Source organism: Rhinopithecus bieti, unplaced genomic scaffold (assembly GCF_001698545.2).
Source record: "Rhinopithecus bieti isolate Rb0 unplaced genomic scaffold, ASM169854v2 scaffold_1295, whole genome shotgun sequence".
Classification (NCBI taxonomy): Eukaryota; Metazoa; Chordata; class Mammalia; order Primates; family Cercopithecidae; genus Rhinopithecus; species Rhinopithecus bieti.
Genome location: NW_016803880.1, coordinates 5,005,954 through 5,026,955, shown reverse-complemented (window position 1 = coordinate 5,026,955; position 21,002 = coordinate 5,005,954). Strand labels below are relative to the sequence as shown.

The window sequence follows — 21,002 nt, the reverse complement described above, 5'->3', positions numbered from 1 at the left end:
TTCATAGCAACTGCTTAGTAAATGTTAGATAATACTAAAGAAATAAAAGAATGAAGAATCAAATCAACTGCATAGCAGAAGCAGCATACGCCAAGGCTCTGTGGGAACTCGATGAGAAAAAAAGATGAAGCCCTGTTGTTTGTTCTGCTTTTATTCTAAACACTGCTGGAAACCATTGAGGATTTTATGCAGGGGCGCTCTGTGGACTCCATCCTCTTCCTCTCAACCTTTATGCTACAGCCACACCTTCTGACTCTGTCTCTACTACTTGTGACAAGGCCTTTGCCCGTGATGTGCCCTTTTCACAGACTCTTCTTTCTACTTGCCTTCTCTTACCTCCTTCAGACTCCAGCCTTCAGATTCCCCTGGGAAGTCTTCCCTGACCTCCCTGATAGCAAGTCGTTTTTAAACAGCACCCTCAGTGCTATTAAATCGCTTTGCCTGATTTATGTCTCTCTCTCCCACCTACATCTTCACAAAATGAGACACTGTCTGTTATTGCCTGCAGTTGTATCCCCATCCACTAGCATAGTGGCTGGCCTATTGTAGGTGCTTATTTCACACTGGATAATGGAAGATGGAAAGAATAGAAAAGAAAGAGGGAGGGGGAAATGTGTTGAAAAATAAGGTGGGGTGGGGAGGCATTGAGGCCAGCTCAATTTCAGACATTGATTTTGAGTGGCACGTCTAGGTAGGGATTTCTGAAAACAGACGTGTAGGTCAAGAGATGTACACTAAGGAGTCCTTAGAACATGGGAACTCACTTAAGCAAGTGAATGAAGAAGAGCAGAGTCTTTGGATACAAGGTTTGGCGTCACTAACTATCAATATGGACAAGTTACAAAGTCACTGAATCCTCTTTAAGAGCCACATAGAGACAGAACTTGATCCCAGCCACACAGACCCCCGATTGCATGCTTCCCATGTCCCCTGGCTGGTCACTTGGAGCACCCTGAATATTGATCATACATAACTGAGACACTCCTAATGGTTTGGCTTCTGAAGTTTGTTAGGTACTTACTGATATCCATCAGCTAGAGATAGTGTTGTTGAAATACGCATAATCATACCTTTCCCCCAGGTCCCTCTAAGGTGTGCAGAGATCTAAAGAGAAAATGCACACGAAAAGACTTTCCAAATATCAAGTGTCAAACACGTGAAGATGACATTGTCATTACAGAGATCAAGTGACAATATTAAGGATGTTTTTTTCAGGGAGAAATACATTGCATTGGAGTCCATCTTTTTAGATACTTTCATGGTTGCCTCAGTCTATTCAAGATTTTTTTAAATTTTTACCACTCAAGCTGTTTTAACAAAATACCTTAGATTGGGTAATGTATAACAAAAACTTGTTGTTCACACATCTGGAAGCTAGGAATTCCAAGATCAAGGCACTGACTGCATCAATATCTGCTGAGGGCTCGCTCTTTGCTTCAAAAATGGCACCTTATGGCTGTGTGCTGACATAATTGAAGGGCAAACTAGGTCCATCAGGTCTCTCTCTCTTTTTTTTTTTTTTAGACAGAGTCTCACTCTGTCACCCATGCTGGAGTTCGGTGGCACAATCTTGGCTCGCTGCAACCTCCACTTCCCGGGTTCAAGCAATTCTCATGCCTCAGCCTCCCAAGTAGCTGGGATGACAGGCGCATACCACCACACCTAGCTAATTTTTCTATTTTTAGTACAGACAGAGTTTCGCCATGTTGGCTGGGCTGGTTGCAAACTCCTGACCTCAGGTGACCCGCCTGCTTCAGCCTCACAGTGCTGGGATTACAGGTGTGAGCCACAGCACCTGGCCAAGCTTCTTTTATAAGGGCATTAATCCTATACATGAGGACTTCATCTTCATGGCCTAATCATCTCCCAAAGGTCCTACCTCTTAATATCATTACCTCAGGGGTTAAGGTTCAACATATGAATTTTGGAGGGATACAATCATTCACACCGTAGCAGTGATTAGGAGCATTGGTCTTGAAGTCAGACACATCTGGTTTAAATCTGGCTCACTTATTCCTAGTTGCCTAGTCCTGAGTCAGGGACTTTTCTAAGCCTTTGTCTCTTCATCTGTAAGATGGAAATAATAATAGTACCTCCTCACAAAACTGTTTGATGTTGCCTATAAAGTGCTTTGCACAATGCCAATCAAACAGGCCTTAATAAATGTTAACAATTAATATGATCATCTTTTAATTAATGAATTAATTTATTTTTTAAGACTGGGTCTCGTTCTATTGTCCAGACTGGAGTGCAGTGGCGCAATCTTGGCTCACTGAAACCTCTGCTTTCTGGGTTCAAGCGATTCTCCTGTCTCAGCCTCCTGAGTAGTTGGGATTACAGGCATGCGCCACCACACTCAGCTAATTTTTGTATGTTTAGTAGAGATGGGGTTTCACCATATTGGCCAAGCTGGTCTTGAACTCCTGACCTCAAGTGATCCACTGCCTCAGCCTCCCAAAGTGCTGGGATTACATGCGTGAGCTACCGTGCCTGGCTATCATCATTGTCTTTAAGAGTGCTCTAGAGAGCAGGGACCAAATGAAAGAATTACTGAATCTATCTCAATTCCTTTCAGCATCCTCTCATCTGGATTATATTACCCAAGGTACAAGATGTTGCATTAGACTGCATAGCTCCCTGCAACAGATTGGAGAGTTCCTACCCTCCCCACTTGCTCTTTAATTAAGGACATATATTAAGCATAGCTGTCCTAAGCAAGGACTCTCGGGGGAAATAAGGTATATCTTAGGTCATGTTACATGCACAAAAACAAATCTTTTCCCTGCCCATGTAGAGGGATCTATGCTGGTTTGGAGACTGCACAGGAAAGACCTAATGTGTTTATTCCAGGCATGGCTCTTTTCTTATCTTGGAGAATGATCCTGAATAAGCCATTTCACCATGTTGGGCCTCATTTTCCTTAACTGCGAAATGAATAAGGCAGAAATGGTGGGGAGTGAAGTGGGAAAGTACCTCTACATTCTCTCCAAAGGTTTTCAATGTTATAATTTCATGCTTGTAGACTCATGGATGCCTGTCCATCCTGTGTTTGATCATGGCAAGTGTTTGTTAAATGTTATTTTCTCCCCCAAGAAAATTCCATTAAAAATCATTTTCATATCACCTAATTTCTTATAAAATTACTAATTATCATTCAGTAAAGCACCAACTACTGAGTTGATAATAAATATGCTTTATAAAAGAAAGAAGCACCTGTAATGCCAGCACTTTGGGAGGCCTAGGTGGGTGAATCACCTGAGGTCAGGAGTTCAAGACCAGCCTGGACAACATGGTGGAAACCCATCTCTACTAAAAATACAAAAATTAGTGAAGTGTGGTAGTGCACGCCTGTAATCCCAGCTACTCCAGAGGCTGAGACAGGAAAATCACTTGAACCTGTGAGGCGGAGGTTGCAGTGATCCAAGATCGTGCCACTGCACTCCAGCCTGGGCAACAGAGCGAGACTCTGGAAGCACTAATAAGTGCTTCTTTTACTGATTTTAATTGGCAGGTAAAACTAACCTAGTGATGTAAAGTAATTTAGAAGCAGACAACGTGAAAGAGAATGTTCCTGTTTACGGTAATTAAAACCAGGTGAGGCTGATGAGTTGTTAATTTTTCTTGAAGGTACGTTTTGAGTACTGTATTGTTATAAAGTACCTGAAGGAAGGTGTCACTTTGGGAGAGTAAGGTCAGCTGCATGCTGGAGACACCATGGGCTTCCCTGAATAGGTTTATTTGGCTAGAAAAGAGGGTGGGAGGGGCACAGCATGAGTGCGCTTGTGGGCTCATCAGGACAGAATGTTGAAGTCAGGCTTATTTCTAAAAGTGATCTGGGCCAGGCATGGTTGCTCACACCTGTAATCTCAGCACTTTGGGAGGCCGAGGCAGGTGGATCACTGGAGGTCAGGAGTTCGAAACCAGCCTGGCCAACATGGTGAAACCCTGTCTCTACTAAAAATTATCTGGGCGCTGTGGAGGCACCTGTAATCTCAGCTACTCGGGAGGCTGAGGCAGGAGAGCCTGGGAGGCGAAGGTTGCAGTGAGCTGAGATCGTGCCACTGCACTCCAGCCTGGGTGACAGAGTGGGACCCTGTCTCAAAAAGAAACAAACAAAAAGTGATCTGAGGAGATAATGGTGAGGGATAAAATAGGTAATCGGGAACCTGTGAAAGACCTTACATTCTATTCGTAAGAGGTTAAACTTACATGAGAGACACTTGGAGATGCATGTGGTTCTGGAAATAGGAGATATTTTTTTCTCTAAATTTCAGAGTGTGGGCACACTTTCCAGCACCTTCTCCGCACCAATGGGGAAAAATAAACCATCCAACACAGAAATACCAAATCTGAGATATGAAAAGTCACTCCATTTAAACCCAGGCCTTTCCTTCATCGCTCGTTTTAGGAAATGTGCCTTGACACCTCCTCAATGTTACTTTGAATTCAGAATTAGAATGGGTGGAAAGAATTCAAAATGGTAAGCTGTCCCAAAACACCAAGTCCTCAGTTATATTTACCTGACAAAACTGCTTATAGAGTCAGAGTGGAAGTGATTGTGACAGGTGGGGGCAGGTAGTATGAACATGAAGAAGAGAACAGAATTTAGAGGGACTCTGACGGTATTTCCTCCCCGTTCCTCCCAACAAGTTCCCCATGCTCCCCGGTGCAGTGATTCCTACAAGCAGAACCACAATGAAACCAGTTCCCAAACACTCGTTAATGAAGCAGTATTAACTACTGCCATTTCTTTTTTTTTTTTTTTTTTTTTTTTTGAGACGGAGTCTCGCTCTGTCGCCCAGGCTGGAGTGCAGTGGCGTGATCTCTGCTCACTGCAAGCTCTGCCTCCCAGGTTCACGCCATTCTCCTGCCTCAGCTTCCTGAGTAGCTGGGACTACAGGTGCCCACCACCACGCCTGGCTAATTTTCTGTATTTTTAGTAGAGAACGGGGTTTCACCGTGTTAGCCACAATGGTCTCGATTTCCTGACCTTGTGATCCGCCCACCTCGGCCTCCCAAAGTATTATGTTTTTATGTAAAAAAACACCCTCTCCTTTGACCAAAACTTTAGTCAGGGCCCTCTGAGTCCTCTTCTTGACTAAACCCAACCTTAGGCTTCCCTCTCTGTCTTTGTAGAATCCAGTTTGAGCAAGAATCCTGCTAAGTCAGTTTATCGAAAATTCCCCACCCTTGGTATCTGACCTTTGATGTCTAGTCACCCTGGCCTGCCTTCAGCAAGAGCCCTATCAAGTCAGTTTAGCTGGAAACCCCTCATCCTTGATGCTTCTTCTTAGTACTTTTTCATCCATTGACACCCACCCCCGCAAACCCTGCTGCTGAGTTACAAGTCCGCTTGTCCTTGTTGCTGGAATTGAGTCCAATTTTTCTCCCCCACTGCTGCAATGGTTCCGATACCTATCTCCATGGCCTCCCCCTTTGAATAAAGTCTGCCTTGCCATCTTTAATAAGGGTCACGAATAGTTTTTTTCTTGGAATGTTCCCGAAACCACCATTGCAAAATTATAACTGAGACAGTGAAAGAGACCTGACCTAACCAACTCCATCTTCTAACCTCCAAGCTGTCCTTGTTTATTCCTGGGCGTAGGCTGAACTAACTTTGAGAGGAACTTAGTTGTTTATAGTTTGACACAAAGATGGTCACAACCTTTTCCCAAAATAAACCCCCTTCTTGCCTGGGGACTAGACTGCCTTTGTAGGACTAATGAATTAGCCACAAAATTAGAAATTCTGGTTTAAGAGTCATGCAGGCGGAGGCTATAAGATTCTTACCCTCCATAAACTGTTCCTAAAATCAGTGCTTGAGATATTTCGCAGACCCTGCACTTGATGGATCAACTGGCACCACCCAGATGGAGAAACTGGCTTATCTGATCTTATGACCCTCACCCCGGAACTGATTCAGCACAAGAGGACAGTTTCAACTTCCTATGATTTCATCTCCAACCCAACCAATCAGCACTCTTGACTCACTAGTCTTTCCCCCACCTACCAAAAATTATCCTTAAACACTGTAATCCCTGAATACGGAGAGACTGATATAAGTCATAATAAAACTCCATCTTCTGCACAGCCAGCTCTGCCTGAATGACTCTTTCTCCATTACAATTCCCCTGTCTTGAAAAATCAGCTCTATCTGGGCATCAGGCAAGGTGAACCCCTTGGGCGGTTATATTCCTAACACAAATAAATGATAAATGCTTGAGGAGATGGATATTCCAGTTATCCTGCTTGCATCATTATACACTGTAGGCTTGTATCAAATCATCACCTGTACCCCACAAATATATAAAACTATTATGTACCCATAATTTTTAAAAAATCAAAATAATCTGAATATATCTTATGCATTAGTTGCTTTACTAAGTATAAAACACAAGTCTGCAAATTTTTTCTACATGTTTTTTGGAGGCTTGCTTTCTCCATTATCCATGTAGGCAATATCCTCAGGAACACTAAATACAAGAGACAATTCTCAACCCTCTTTTTAGCATTTGACTGTACAAACGCCTCCACCTTTAGCTCCTGATTCTCTCCCAGTTCCTTTCGTACTTTTTGACTGCTCTTTTTTGTGCTATTTCTCTGGGTTCTTTCTCTTCCTACCTCTTATTGCAGTTGTTTCCTTAGATTTATCCATAAACATTAACTTTTTTGTCTGATTGATCCCCTTCACTGCTCCTGCCTTCCAGAGAGGTCCTCAAACAATAGTTCGTAGATTAGCTGCATCAGAATCAATCAAGTACTTGTTAGTAATACAGCTTCCTGGGCTGCTGAGATTAAAACTTCTGAAACTCAGAATTTTAACATAATTTTAAGGAAAGAATCATAACGAAGGAGCTCCAGAGGATTCTGGGGAGAAGATAGTCCAGTGATTACTGTTCTAGAAGATGCTGCTAATATTTACATTTATTTCTTTAGTCAATTCTGAGGGTTTCCTGAGCTCTAGACCACTCATTCTAACAGTTTACTGGTGACCCCAGCTATATTTCCCTCCCTCAACTCATCCCAAACCGGCAGGAATTATGTATGCCCTCTATGTTTTATTCCTTTAATGACACCATTTATAACCCCCACATACAGCCTCCCACGCTAGAAATCTGATACCTACATCTTCTCTCCTTTCTCACCCCTACATCTAGCTGATAATATAATCCTGCTGACTGTGTTTGTGAAATATCATCTGAATCCACCTGGTTTTTTATTTATCACACAGTGATCATTTACTTCGCAACTTCATCTCTTTCTCAGGATATTGTAATAGTTTAGACTTGTCTAACACCCTGATTCTCTTATCTCTAATCCATCCTGCACATTTCAATATGAATCATCATTCTAGGGCAGCACTCTCTTGTAGAACTTCCTGCAGTGATGGAAATGCATTGTCCAATATGGTAGCCCCTACCCTCATGTGACTATTGAGAACTTCATATGTGATCAGTGTCAGTGGAGAACTGCATTTTAAATATAATTGAACTCAAATGTATATAGGCAGCCAGGCATGGTGGCTCACACCGATAATCCCAGCACTTTGGGAGGCTGAGGCGGACGGACGACCTGAGGTCAGGAGTTCGAAACCAGCCTGGCCAACGTGGCGAAACCCAATATCTACTAAAAATACAAAAATTAGCCTGCATGGTGGCACATGTCTGTAGTCCCAGCTACTCTGGAGGCTGAGGCAGGAGAATCACTTGAACCTGGGAGGTGGAGGTTGCAGTGAGCCAAGATTGCGCCATTGTACTCCAGCCTGTGTGACAAAGTGAGACTCTGTCTCAAATTAAAAACAAAACAAAACAAAAAGTGTATATAGCCACTAGGATCTAGAGGCTACCATATTGGACACCACAGTTCTAAAATATGAGTCTTTTCTTATCTCATTGCTTTAAAAAGAACTCATTAGCTGTAGGATGAGGTCTAGACAGTAGCGTGAATGATCTTCATACTCTAACCTCCTCTTCAGTTTCTACCACCACCTACCTCACTATCCCGATCCCACATACACTTTAGTACTGTAGAACTTTGCTTTTTCTAAATAAGTCATAATTTTTCTATCTCCCAGCTCTTGATCCTGCTGTTTCCTCTATGTAGAATGCCTTTCCTTTATGTCCTTCCTTTCAGAATTTGACCCATTTTTCAAGGTTTAATAAAGAAAGCCCTGCCCCCACTCCCAACAAAAGGAACATCCCCTTATGGACCTTGGACAAGCCATTTAGTATCTCTCAGCCCAGTTTTCTCATCTGCAAAGTGGGAATATCATTTCCTCTTTTACGGAGTTGTTGGGGGATTAGATGTTGCATTATTCAGACTCCGTCACTGAGAAAGCATGCAATAAAAATAGCTGTTATTATTTTCTGTCCTCCTATAACATTTATCATGTGGTATCAGGCATCTTTCCAGATAAGACTCTCTCTCCCCTCAAGACTGTGAGCTTGTTAGCAAGAAAGCCTTGGTCTTGTTCATGGATGTCCTTCAGCATCCAGCACATTGTTGCCATTTGACAAATGCCTTGGCTGGGCGGCAAATAAATAACTTAGTTACTCACATAGGATTGCATAGAACTTTTTTAAGCATGACATTTTGTGTATATTTTAGGGGGGAGTAAAAGAGACATACAATTGTAGCAAGAATTCGCAAAAGAAGATGCCAACAACTTTTCTTTTAAGCATCAAATCTTTCTCATTACTGCCCAGAAAAACCGGCATAAGCTGTTGTTAAATCTGTGCCCCTTCTCCTCGCTTGACTGGAGTATGAGTTTTAACATTTTGCCATTTTGACTTTCCTTTCTGGGCCCCCTGGGTCCTCTCCTCCCACCCCCTCCCTGGGTAGTAAGTTTTCATCACTGTCACCATGGCAACAGCAAGGATGCCTCATTCCTCACAGTTCTGCACAGCTAAACTCTGGTCGCCTTTGTCCACTGAGCTAGCTGAATTCTTTATATATACACCACTAAATCAACTATCTTCTATACAGAACTTCATCCATTATTCAACCTGTAAAAAAAAACAAAAAAACAAAAACAAAACAAAAAAAACTGATGTATACTAATTTCTTCTCCTGGGAATGGCCTTTTTCCAGACCTACCAATACTCTTGAATACACCAGACATTTTGGTCCCTAGGAACAAATATAAAAATTGCTAGTGTACTTGCGTCCAATATAAGCGCGGCACAATTTTAAAGCACGCAACAGAGCATTCATAATGGGTTTCCCTTTTAAAAGCACAGTAGACCAAAAATAAACCTGACAAAGGGCAGCTGTAGAGTTTTAACACGTGGAAAACTCCACAAGCAGCAGTTATGTAACTTGAAAGAAACATGATAAATATTTCACACCATTAGATGAACTTCCAACTCTGACACTGAAAGAAAAAAAAAAAAGCAAAGAACACGAAACGAATGCACCTCAAAACTCCAAGGAGCAAAAAGCTTAAACTGAGAAGAGAACAAGGCTGTGTTAAAATCTGAGACCTGACTTCCAGCACAAGGCTTGATTGCTTTTTTTTTTTTTCCTCCAGTCCGAGGCGGAGCCCGCGAACCCCATCTCCTCAGAGCGCCACCCCCTCAGCTTCGCCCGTTGGGCAGAAATTTTCCAAATATCTCCACCCCTAGGCTGAAAAGCCAAAAAGAAGTTTTGAGCCAAGGAGGGGAAGAAAGGAGTTGGGGCAAAACAGGAGGCGTTTCCCCACCCGCATACATCCCCGTCCCCGAGACACCCAATCCCCACCCCAGCCTGCCCACGCCTCCCGCCCCCGGCTTCTCGCCCTGGGGACAGCTGGCAGCCCCGCGCGGACCAGACACAAAGCCGATCAATCCCAGAGGCGTGGGGGCGGAGGGACGACCCGCCGGGGCTTTCCCGGGCGCTGCTCCTCCTGCTGCCCCCTTGCTAGGACCCGGCGGACGCCTCGCCTGGTTTTCACGCCCTCTAGCCCCCACCCTCACCCCGAAAAAAAGAACAGACCCCCATCCCTGGGCTGGAGGACCCGCCTCTTGGCAGCCAGCTGAGAAGGCGCCCCGGGGAGGGGGAAATTGACATCCCATCTAGAACCGTCCCTCCTCTTCCTCCCCTCCCGACTCTGCTCCTCTCCCGCCCCAGAAGTTCAAGGGCCCCCGGCCTCCTGCGCTCCTGCCGCCGGGACCCTCGACCTCCTCGGAGCAGCCGGCTACCACCCCGGGAAGATGGCGAGGAGGAGCCGCCACCGCCTCCTCCTGCTGCTGCTGCGCTACCTGGTGGTCGCCCTGGGCTGTAAGTTGCTCGGGTTCCTCTACCCTTCCTGCCTGGACCAGCCTGTCCCCACCCTCCAGCCCCCCACAGGGCGCTCGCGGACGGTGTCTGGGCGGCTCTGGGCCGAGGTCGCCGCGGGGCGTCTGACCTTGCGCCCCGGCGAGCGGGAAACCCAGGGTGCCCGCGGGCGGACGCTGGGAGCAAGGGAGCGCGAGGTCGTGGGTTTCTTGTAAATTGCGTCTGATTTTGTCAGTTCTAGATACAGAAAAATAAGGGTTCCCACTAGCAGGTTCTCATCCGTTTGTAAAGTTGGGGTAAGTTTTCAGACAGAGGGACGTGATTCGAATGCAAAACTCACTACCCACTGGTAAGATGCTAAGATCCCAAGAAAGATGGCATCACTGGGAGGCGGGCGCCGGCCACACTTTGAGTCCCCGGGGAGGGGGCAGCGTCCGCGTGGTCTGGGCTCTGTAGCGCCCCGGCTGAGCCGGCGATATGCAAAGCACTTGTGGGGCGGAGATGGGGGGAATTCGTGGCTGCTGAGCCAGAATTACTTTCATCCTCTCCACCTGCACATCTACATTCAGTTAGAGAAGTCTCTGGTCTGGGGACTCTAGCCAGCTGCTGTGTCCTCAGGGGACATCCAACGGGACGATTGTTAGAAAGATTCAGAAGCCACATGATCCAGTAGCTGGGGAGACGTCCCAAAGCCAATTTCACCGGATGATTTTAAACAGGATTTTCACGGATTCTGGGCTCATGAGATTTAAAATCCTGGGAACGTTGCCGTTATTTTTTTTTCTTCGCGTTAACTTTTTAGGAAAATGGAGGAAATTACAGTAGACCTTAAGCAATGCAGTTCGACTTTTGCTTTTTCTTTTTTCTCCTACCTTTTTTGTTTTGCTTTTTTCCCTTCCTCCCTTTCTTTCTCTCTTTTCTTTTCTTTCTTTCTGTCTGTCTGTCTGTCTGTCTCTCTTTTGTAAAATGAGTTACTGTTGCTATTCTTGTTCCGGTAAAGTAATACTTATAATACTCAACCTGCGGGATGAGTGTCTAATACCACAATACAATGATATTTTCTCACGCCCTTGCTGCCCAAATGATCATCGCACAGCTCAAGTGATGTGAGCCATGTCCCTTTGTGGAGGAGGAAGGTGCACATTGTCTCAGGAAAGAGACATGTGCTGACCAATATTATATAAAGTCAAATCAAAAAGCCAAAGTTTCACAATGAAACCCTTGTGCAATTTTGAAATATCAGTTGGTATTATACAGAACACACAGAAGAAAAAAATGCACTCATGCTAAAAGGCAACAGAGAGGTAGGCTGGACAAATTCTAACAGAACAACTGAGAAAGTTATGTATTCTGCTGAAATCCTAAATTTCAAATAGAAAAGAGTGTGCCTGTTAGTGTAGAATTGTCACTAATTAAAAACAAAATCGTTTCTGCTCTGCTATTCCTATTGACTCACCAACATAGAAACAATACACCCCAAGTTTGAAATCGTAATGGAGAAACAACCAAGAGGCAAGCAAAAGCATAGATGAATAGGGCTGAGTGACCTCTTCAAGCTTTAGGTAATATAACACATTGGCTCTGCTAAACTTGATTCCTACAGGGGATAAATTTGGAAGTGTTGCAGGGACTTTTCTATATTGTTCCTGAGACACACCAAAAGATCTGGCATTGCAAGAGTGTTTTATTTGTGTGTGGGTTTTTTTAATGTTTAAAACAATTTTAGAACAGTTTGGATTTAGATAAAAATTCCAAAACTAGTATAGAGAGTTCTCATATACTCCACACCCAGTTTCCCGTATTGTTAATATCTTACATGAGTATGGTACACTTTATTCAAATTTCCTTCATTCTTACCTAATGCCTTTTCTATGCCAGGATGCCATCCAGGCTACCATATTACATTTAGTTGTCATGATTCCTTAGGTTCTTCTTGGTTGTAACAGTTTCTCAGGCTTCCCTTGTTTTCTCTTATTATAATGGGTTTGAGAAGTACTGGTCAAGTATCTGGTACAATGACCGCCAATTGGTGTTTCTCTGACATTTTTCTCATAACTAGTCTGGGGTTATAGGGGTTTTGGAGGAAGATCAGAAAGTGGTAAGGGACCTAGGTAAAGGGACATTTTCATCACATTATCTCCAGGGAACATACTGTACACATGACTTACTGCTGTTGATGTGAACCTTGATCACCTGTAATCCTACTCATAATGTAGTGCATACCAGTTTTCTCCACAGATTACCTACCCTTTTATCTTCATTTCCATACTAGATTTTTTGGAAGGAAGTCACTACATGCAACCCACACTTCTTCAGAAAGGAGAGTTATGCTCCATCCCCTTGCAGGCAGAGTATCTTCATAAATTATTTGGAGCTCTTCTGCATGGGAGATGTGTCTCTCCCTTCCCTTCATTTGTTTATTTAATCATGTGTTTTTCTATCAGTATGGGTTGATACATATTTGTTTTATACTTTGGGTTATAATTCAATACTATTTTATTTATTGAAGATTTAGTGGATTTCTAATGCTATTGTTACAGATTCATCTTCTTAATATTCTTCCCAGATGTAACTGTGCCACTCTTTTGGTCACTCCTCTCATATACAATATCATGCTTACTCCCTTCTTTCCTTTTTTTCCTGCTGTTTATCAGCATTTTTTATATCTTTCTTGGTAGTCTGAAGGATTGCTTTTTTGTTGCTGTTCTTGTTATTTAAATGATGATGTCAGTATCCCTGTTGAGATATGGACATTTGTGTGTGTTTAGTTGAATTACATTTTTCTTTCCCACTCCATTAGGAAAAGAATTGCTTGATGTTTGCTCACCACTATACGTCCAGTGCTGAGTGAAGTTCCTGGTTAATAGCAGGTATAAATATATGCCTGTTGATTCTGTGGTGTCTTAGTCCATTCAGGCTGCTGTAACAAAATACCATAAACTGAGTAGCTTATAAACAACATTTATTTCCCACAACTCTGGAGGCTGAGAAGTTCACAATCAAGATACCAGCAAATTCAGTGTCAGGCAAGTGCCCACTTTCTGGTTCATAGATGGAGCCTTCTCAGGGTGACCTCCCATGGTGGAAGAGGCAAGGCAGCTCTGACGTCTCTTTGTAAGGGCACTTGTTCTCATGACCAGATCACAGTCCAAAGCCTTCAACTCCTAATATCATCACATTGATGATTAGATTTCAACATATGAATGTGGGGGGGACATAAACCATAGCAGATGGAATGGGGATGAGGTAGGGTAGGTAAAAGAAGTGTATAGATTGAACTGATTGCAATATAAATCATGAAGCTCTAACTTCATGTTAAGTAGGTAGGGTGTCAGATTTCTCTGAGGCATCATTTAAGCTGATATCTCAAAAAATAATAGGAATGAGTATTCCGTGTTTGGTGGGGTGTTGTCATGCCTTTTGGGGTCTCTCAGAGGCAAGGAACTGATTGTGAATGATCTACCTAGCCAGTAGCAGCTGGTCCTCAGATTGGGACTGGAACCTGATCCAGGCGCTTAGCCTGATTCTAATCTCTCATCAACTGATAAAGATTGTGGTAGGAGAGAGAGGTCTGAATCTTTTGTAAAATCACAAGGTTCTGCCTTTTTGCCAGAACTGACCCAAAACAGCACTCCAGGGAACTGGTACTAGGAAAATTCTGCCCTCTGTATCTATTGTTAAGAAGCAACTGTCATAATCAATTTGCTGGAGAGAAGTGGTTCCATGCTGGCATAGTCTCAATTATCTGATGAACAGAAACGTTAAAATGGGCTTGTAGGTGGATTTAACAACCATTTCAAGACTATGAAAGAAATTATATTAAAAAGAATGAAGTCAAAAACAAAACCTTCAGCCTGAGCACAGTGACTTCACTACAACCGAGAACACTCATTTATCCTCCCACATGCGCAGTTTAATGAGAGGAGCCCACGGGAGCTTACGGATGTTCACCACCCATGGTTTCCATTGCATTGGTTTCTTCCTGTGGGCCTTCTCCATAGAGAAGATGTATTAGAATACAGAGGTAAGAGCTGCTAGCTTTATTGAAGTCAGACCACCAGAAAGCTATAAAGGCCATTACTTAAAATAATATTTTTTCATTCCATGCAATATAGTAATAACACTGCTGAGTCAATACTCCAGTATACCCCTCCAGCTAGACTGATGTTTTGAGGAAGATGATAGTGAGGATGGAAAAGGGGAATCAGAACATGGGTCAGGTGCTTCCTTTGGCAAAAGCAGCAAAAGAAAACTTAAAACCAGGGGCTGTTTTCTTGGACAGTATTAGTGTTAACAAGGCTAGAACTCAGAAAAAAATAATCCAACCATATTACTTTTCTATTGCTGTGAAACATATGACCACAAACAAAACAATACAAATGTATTGTCTTAAAGTTCTAGAGGTCAGAAGTCCGAAATAGGTCTCACTGGGCTAAAATCAAGGTATTGGCCGGGCGCGGTGGCTCACGCCTGTAATCCCAGCACTTTAGGATGCCAAGGCAGGCGGACCAGAAGGTCAGGAGATCGAGACCATCCTGGCTAACATGGTGAAACCCTGTCTCTACTAAAAGTACAAAAAATTAGTCGGGCATGGTGACGAGCACCTATAGTCCCATCTACTCAGGAGGCTGAGGCAGGAGAATGGTATGAACCCAGGAGGCGGAGCTTGCAGTGAGCCGAGATCACGCCACTGCACTCTAGCCTGGGCAACAGTGCAAGACTCCATCTCAAAAAATAAATAAATACATAAATACATAAATAAAATAAAACAAAATCAAGGTATCGGCATAGAGCGTTCCTTCTGGAGGTTCTAGAGGATAATCTGTTTCCATGGCTTTTCCAGCTTCTGGAGGCTCCCCACTCACGGCCCTGTCCCACCAGCTTCTAAGCATGCGATGCCAGGCTGCCATCTCTCTAGTTCTCTGTACTCTGCTTCCTTCTTCCACTCATCAGGACCCTTGTCTCACCTGACCTTGGGCTCACCTGAGTAACTCTGGATAATTTACCCATTTCAAAGTCAGCTGGTTAGCAACTTGTATCCATCTGCCATTTCAATTCCTATTTACCATGTAAAGTAAGATATTTATAGTTCTGGGGAGTAGGTTGTGGACATCTTTGTGGGGCTATTATTCTGTCTCTCACAGCAGCCAAAATGAGGTTATGCCCAGCAACAGTGTTTTCAGTGCTGTAGCCAAGAATATTCTAGATTCCGTGAAGTCACCATAACTTTTAAAGTATAGCTCATAGTGATATAAAGCTGGTTGGTTGTTTAGGTTTGTTTTATTTGAGATGGAATCTCGCTCTGTCACCCAGGCTGGAGTGCAGAGGTGCATTCTCAGCTCACCACAACCTCCACCTGCCAGATTCAAGCAATTCTCCAGCCTCAGCATCCTGAGTAGCTGGGATTACAGGCGCCCACCACCACGCCCAGCTAACTTTTGTATTTTTAGTAGAGACTGGGTTTCGCCGTGTTGGCCAGGCTGGTCTTGATCTCCTGACCTCAGGTGATCTTCCTGCCTCAGCCTCCCAAATTCTGGGATTACAGGCATGAGCCACCGCACCCAGCCTAAAGCTGTATTTTTTATGAGTTGTTTTTCAAATTGCATAGTATGGTGGTAAAGAACATGCACTCCAATGCTGCACTCGGTGCTCTTACCAGCTGCGTGATCTTATACAGGTTAATACCTGTATATATGTCAGTTTACTCATCAGTGTTGGTGATAATCCCAGTAAGAGTGCTTACCTCATAGAGATTTAGGAAGAATTACATGTATAGCACGCTTAGTAAACTGGAGAAGCCATTGAAGCCTTTTGACATTGAGTATCAGTTTGATTTGCATTTTAAAGAGAATGCATTGGATGGAGTATGGTGAATGGAAGGATTGGGGTGGGGGGAGTCAAACTGGGGAAACCAGTTAGAAGTTATTGGAGTAGTCCAGGCAATTGCTTATGTAAGTACTTATTTTATATAGTTTATCGGTAAATATACTCACATAATTACACATACACATATAACCACTGACAATTGCTTTTACAGCTGTCACCTAGTGATGTGATATGTTCTGAGAAATGTGTCGTTAGGTGATTTTGTTATTGTGTGAACATCATAGAGTGTACTTACACTCTATGGTAGAGCCTGCTGCACACCAAGGCTATATGGTGTAGCCTGTTGCTCCTAAGCTACAAANAGCCTTTTGACATTGAGTATCAGTTTGATTTGCATTTTAAAGAGAATGCATTGGATGGAGTATGGTGAATGGAAGGATTGGGGTGGGGGGAGTCAAACTGGGGAAACCAGTTAGAAGTTATTGGAGTAGTCCAGGCAATTGCTTATGTAAGTACTTATTTTATATAGTTTATCGGTAAATATACTCACATAATTACACATACACATATAACCACTGACAATTGCTTTTTACAGCTGTCACCTAGTGATGTGATATGTTCTGAGAAATGTGTCGTTAGGTGATTTTGTTATTGTGTGAACATCATAGAGTGTACTTACACTCTATGGTAGAGCCTGCTGCACACCAAGGCTATATGGTGTAGCCTGTTGCTCCTAAGCTACAAACCTGTACAGCATGTTACTATACTGGATACTGTACGCAACTGTAAACAGTTGTAAGTATTTGTGTACCTAAACATATCTAAACATGGAAAAGGTACAGTGAAAACAGCATAAAAGATAAATGGTACACCTGTATAGGCACGTACCATGAATGGAGCTTGCAGGACTGGAAGTTGCTCTGAGCGAGTCAGTGAGTGAGTGGTGAGTGAATTTCACTCACCTGGGACGTTACTGTATACTACTGTAGACTTTATCAACACTGTACACTTAGGCTACACTAAATTTATAAAACAATAAAGTTCTTGTGTTACAGCAGTACAGGCGTTATAGTATCACTAGATAATAAGAATTTTTCAGCTTCATTATAATCTGTGGAACCACTGATATGGTTCATTGTTGACCAAAATGTCATTATGTGGTGCATGACTGCATTTGAAATGTAGTTAATTAAATCTGATCAGGAATTTAAAAAAAAAAAACGGCTCTTTGGTTTTTAAGGAAATTTTTTTAAATCATGTATGCTGCATTTTCAACTTTCTGTTCAGTTCCCAACCTATAAACATGAAACAGTAGCTCTTTTGGTTATTATATATACCTTCTTTCAATGTTATTCTCTTTCCCACACGTAAGTTTATTTTCAGTATTTGTTTCCAGTGTTTCCAGAGTTTCCCTGAGTTGTCATCCTTAGAATGGTCATTTTACTTGATTTGATGTTCAGAAGAGTGGCCTTCTATGTTCCAAAGGGTATGAGTGTATGCATGCATGGGGTGTGGGGGAAAGAGAGAGAGAGAGAGAGAAGGAGAGAGAGAGAGGATGGATGGTTGTGTGCTCAAATAAATGCCTGCTGACAGGAACACAAAACCCTACTCTATGAATCTTTAGGCCAGTGAATGGGTAGGAAATGCTCTCCAGTTTGGATTGTTCCTACATTTTATAAGCAGAGAAGCAAATCCTGTGAAAGTATTTCAAGAGCTGCCCTCTTAGCTGTCCATTGTCTTGGCTCAGAAAGTCCTAAAGAAGAATCCTTGTAAACTTAACAGACAGGAATTTTGTTTTTTACTGGAGAGCTCTGCTTTTCTTTATCGCATGGCATCAGCATCAAATTTTTATTTGTTTTGTTGGGTTTTCTGTTGTGTTGTAGTTGTCGGAATTTTCTACTGGGATAATTTAGGACGGGCTTGTCTTTATATTTGTAAGGAGTAAAAATGCATCACCTGGTCTGTCTTCTTTATGCTAGGTTTGTCCAATTTGCTTCCTTTCATTTTGTCAATGCAGTCACCCGCCGTTTTTACTCTTCGCTTTCTTCACATTGTGAAACTTGCTAAATACATACTATGGACAAAACCAAAGATAAAAATGAATTAATTGTTAAACACATTTTCTTATATGTCTAACTAAAAATAATATATGCTTAGGGTAAATTCAAACAGAGCAGCAAGTTTATAAAACAAGAAATAAGTCTCCTTTCCAGTCTTCCTAACTCCTATGCCTCTCAGATAGCCCATCTTTAAGTTTCCTGTATATGGTTTCAAGAAATTAGAAAATAAATAGTTCCAGTATATATAAGCATACTCATAATTTCTGTAGAAATAAAGATCACAATTTATTATGCTTACTGCTGTATACCTTCCAGAAAATCAAATCATATTATATATAGTGTTGTGCACCTTGCTCCAAAAAGTTATTTATGTTAGTAATTAAGCTACAACCTAAAGTTCAGTCTACAAGCAGGACTCAAGATAACATCTTATAGAAGCCTTTAAAATTGTTGTGTCAAAATGCAGTGGGAGCTATTTTCTAACTAGAACCACCAAAAATAATGAAACAAAGTGATTAGTAAAACCGAGGGAAATAAACTTCCAAACCAGTAACCAAATATGGAAAGGGAAAAATTCCAACCAAGATCCAATTAAAAAGTCCAAAGGAGAACGTGTGTAGACCCAGAGAGGACAGAGACACTAGCACCAGCTAAGATTCGCAGACAAGTGCAAATGGGTGCTATTTTTAAAGGAGACCAAAGAAGAAATAATGACCACAAATAAAAAGGGAACATGTGAAACTTCTGGGCAAGTGCTAAATTTGAAAAGACAGAATGGTGTTTATGTTTTTTAAAAATGCACTAGAGAGCTGGGCACCATGGCTCATGCCTGTAATCCCAGCACTTTGGGAGGCCTGAGGTCAGGAGTTTGAAACCAGCCTAGCCAACGTGGTGAAACCCTGTCTCTACTAAAAGTACAAAAATTAGCTGGGTGTGGTGGCGTGCACCTGTAGTCCCAGCTACTAGGGAGGCTGAGGTGTGAGAATCACTTGAACGTGGGAGGCGGAGATTGCAATGAGCCAAGATTGCGCCGTTGCACTCCGGCCTGGGCAACGGCAAGATTCTGTCACCAAAAAAAAAAAAAAAACAATTCACTAGATGCATTTTCAAATAGGAATGGATTTTGATCGGAAGCAGAACTGATACAATGGAATAAACAAAAACTCAAGTATCCATTTGTCCAATAACCGAAACATGCAGCCATCTATGTCATAAAACATTAAAATTGTACCTAAGCATTTTGGAGACATGAGATTATTGTACGGTCCATATAGTGCTTTTGGATCCAGAACAAGTCAGGTTCTTTTGTGCCGTTGTGTGTGTGTGTGTGTGTGTGTGTGTGTAAACAAGTGAACATCTATGCCATTTTATCTAGATACAGTACTTCTTCCCAACCTTCATTCGTCTGTGTTGTTGTTGCTATTGTTCCTCATGTGGCCAAAAGCAATTTCTCCCTGAAGGTCTGACTCCAAAATTCCTTGTGCCTTATCCTAATTCTTTCCAACTCACCAATTCCTCAAAGTTGATGTCTACTGTATATTATACTCTGGTGTTTTGGGTATATTCTTGATTCTCTTATGGCACTTACTAAGTTGTACTTTTATAATTTTTCCATGTATATCTCTGTATTGTGAGCTTGTTGGGTGCAGAGACAACACATCTTTGGGTCCTTAGTACCTAGAGTACTGCCTGGCACATTTAATACTTGATTAAATAGAATTACATAAGCTGGAATTTAATGCTTATTTGTTTTGTAGCTTCATAAAATTATATAACTTTTAGTAATAAAATCTCAAGACATATGTAAAATTAATAGTCCCAAATGAATGCATAATATTTCTGCTCCTAAAACTCTCTCCTCCTCTTTTTAATAGTGGCCTCCCTAGAGATACAAGGAAATTTAGAGACTGGTCTGCCTTGCAGGATTTTAAGAAATTGTCCAGATTTCCTGATGCCTCCTTATATCCTAAAAGCACATAAGTTCCTCTTGAATTAGTAAGCATTGATTAAAAACTCAGATGAGTCAAACAATACACTCCTCAAAAGTTGCTTAATCTAGAACAGAACAAAGCACATGTATTAGTCTGTTCTCACGCTGCTATAAAGGACTACCCCAGACTGGGTCATTTACGAAGGAAAGAGGTTTAATTGACTCATAGTTCCACATGGCTGGAGGCCTCAGGAAACCTACAGTCATGCCAGAAGTGGGAAGCAAACACATCCTTCTTCACATCATGGCTGGAAGGAGAAGTGCTGAGCAAAAGGGGGAAAAACCCTTTATGGAATCGTCACATCTCATGAGAATTCACTCACTATCATGAGAAAAGCATGGAGGTAACCACCCCCATGATTCAATTACCTCCCATCAGGTCTCTCCCACAACATGTGGGGATTATGGGAACTACAATTTAAGATGAGATTTGGGTGGGGACACACCCAAACCGTATCAGCATGTTAGTTGTAAAAGTTCTACTCTATGAAGCAGGATATCTCCAAACTTTCCCCTCATGACCCAATCTCTTTGTTACTCAATTGATATAATAGCAAATCTATATCCCATAATGAGCAAAAGTTTATTAAGAGAGATGAGACAATAGAGACTGTTTTAGTCTATTTCTGTTGCTGTAACAGAACACCTGAGACTGGGTAATTTATAAACAGAAGAGGTTTACTTGGTTCACGGTTCTGAAGCCTGGGAAGTTCAACATTGGGCAGCCACCTCTGGCAAGGGCCTCACGCTACATCGGAGCAGAGTGAATGGCATCACCTGTGGAAGCACCCGCAGGAACAGCAAGCGAGTATGTGCAAAAGAGACAAAACACAAGTGATGGCCTCACTTTTTTTTTTTTTTTTTTTTTTTTT

General features: G+C 42.3%; 1 protein-coding gene across 1 annotated transcript in view; it reads left to right on the top strand.

The window, feature by feature from the left end:
* The first annotated feature begins 9,619 nt into the window (after positions 1-9,619).
* Positions 9,620-21,002, top strand: part of JAM2 (junctional adhesion molecule 2) — an 87,928-nt gene continuing 76,545 nt past the window's right edge. Inside the window, 1 exon segment of the mRNA XM_017856565.1 lies at positions 9,620-10,257. Within this exon segment, the coding sequence (XP_017712054.1) occupies positions 10,191-10,257 (67 nt within the window). The 5' untranslated portion in view covers positions 9,620-10,190.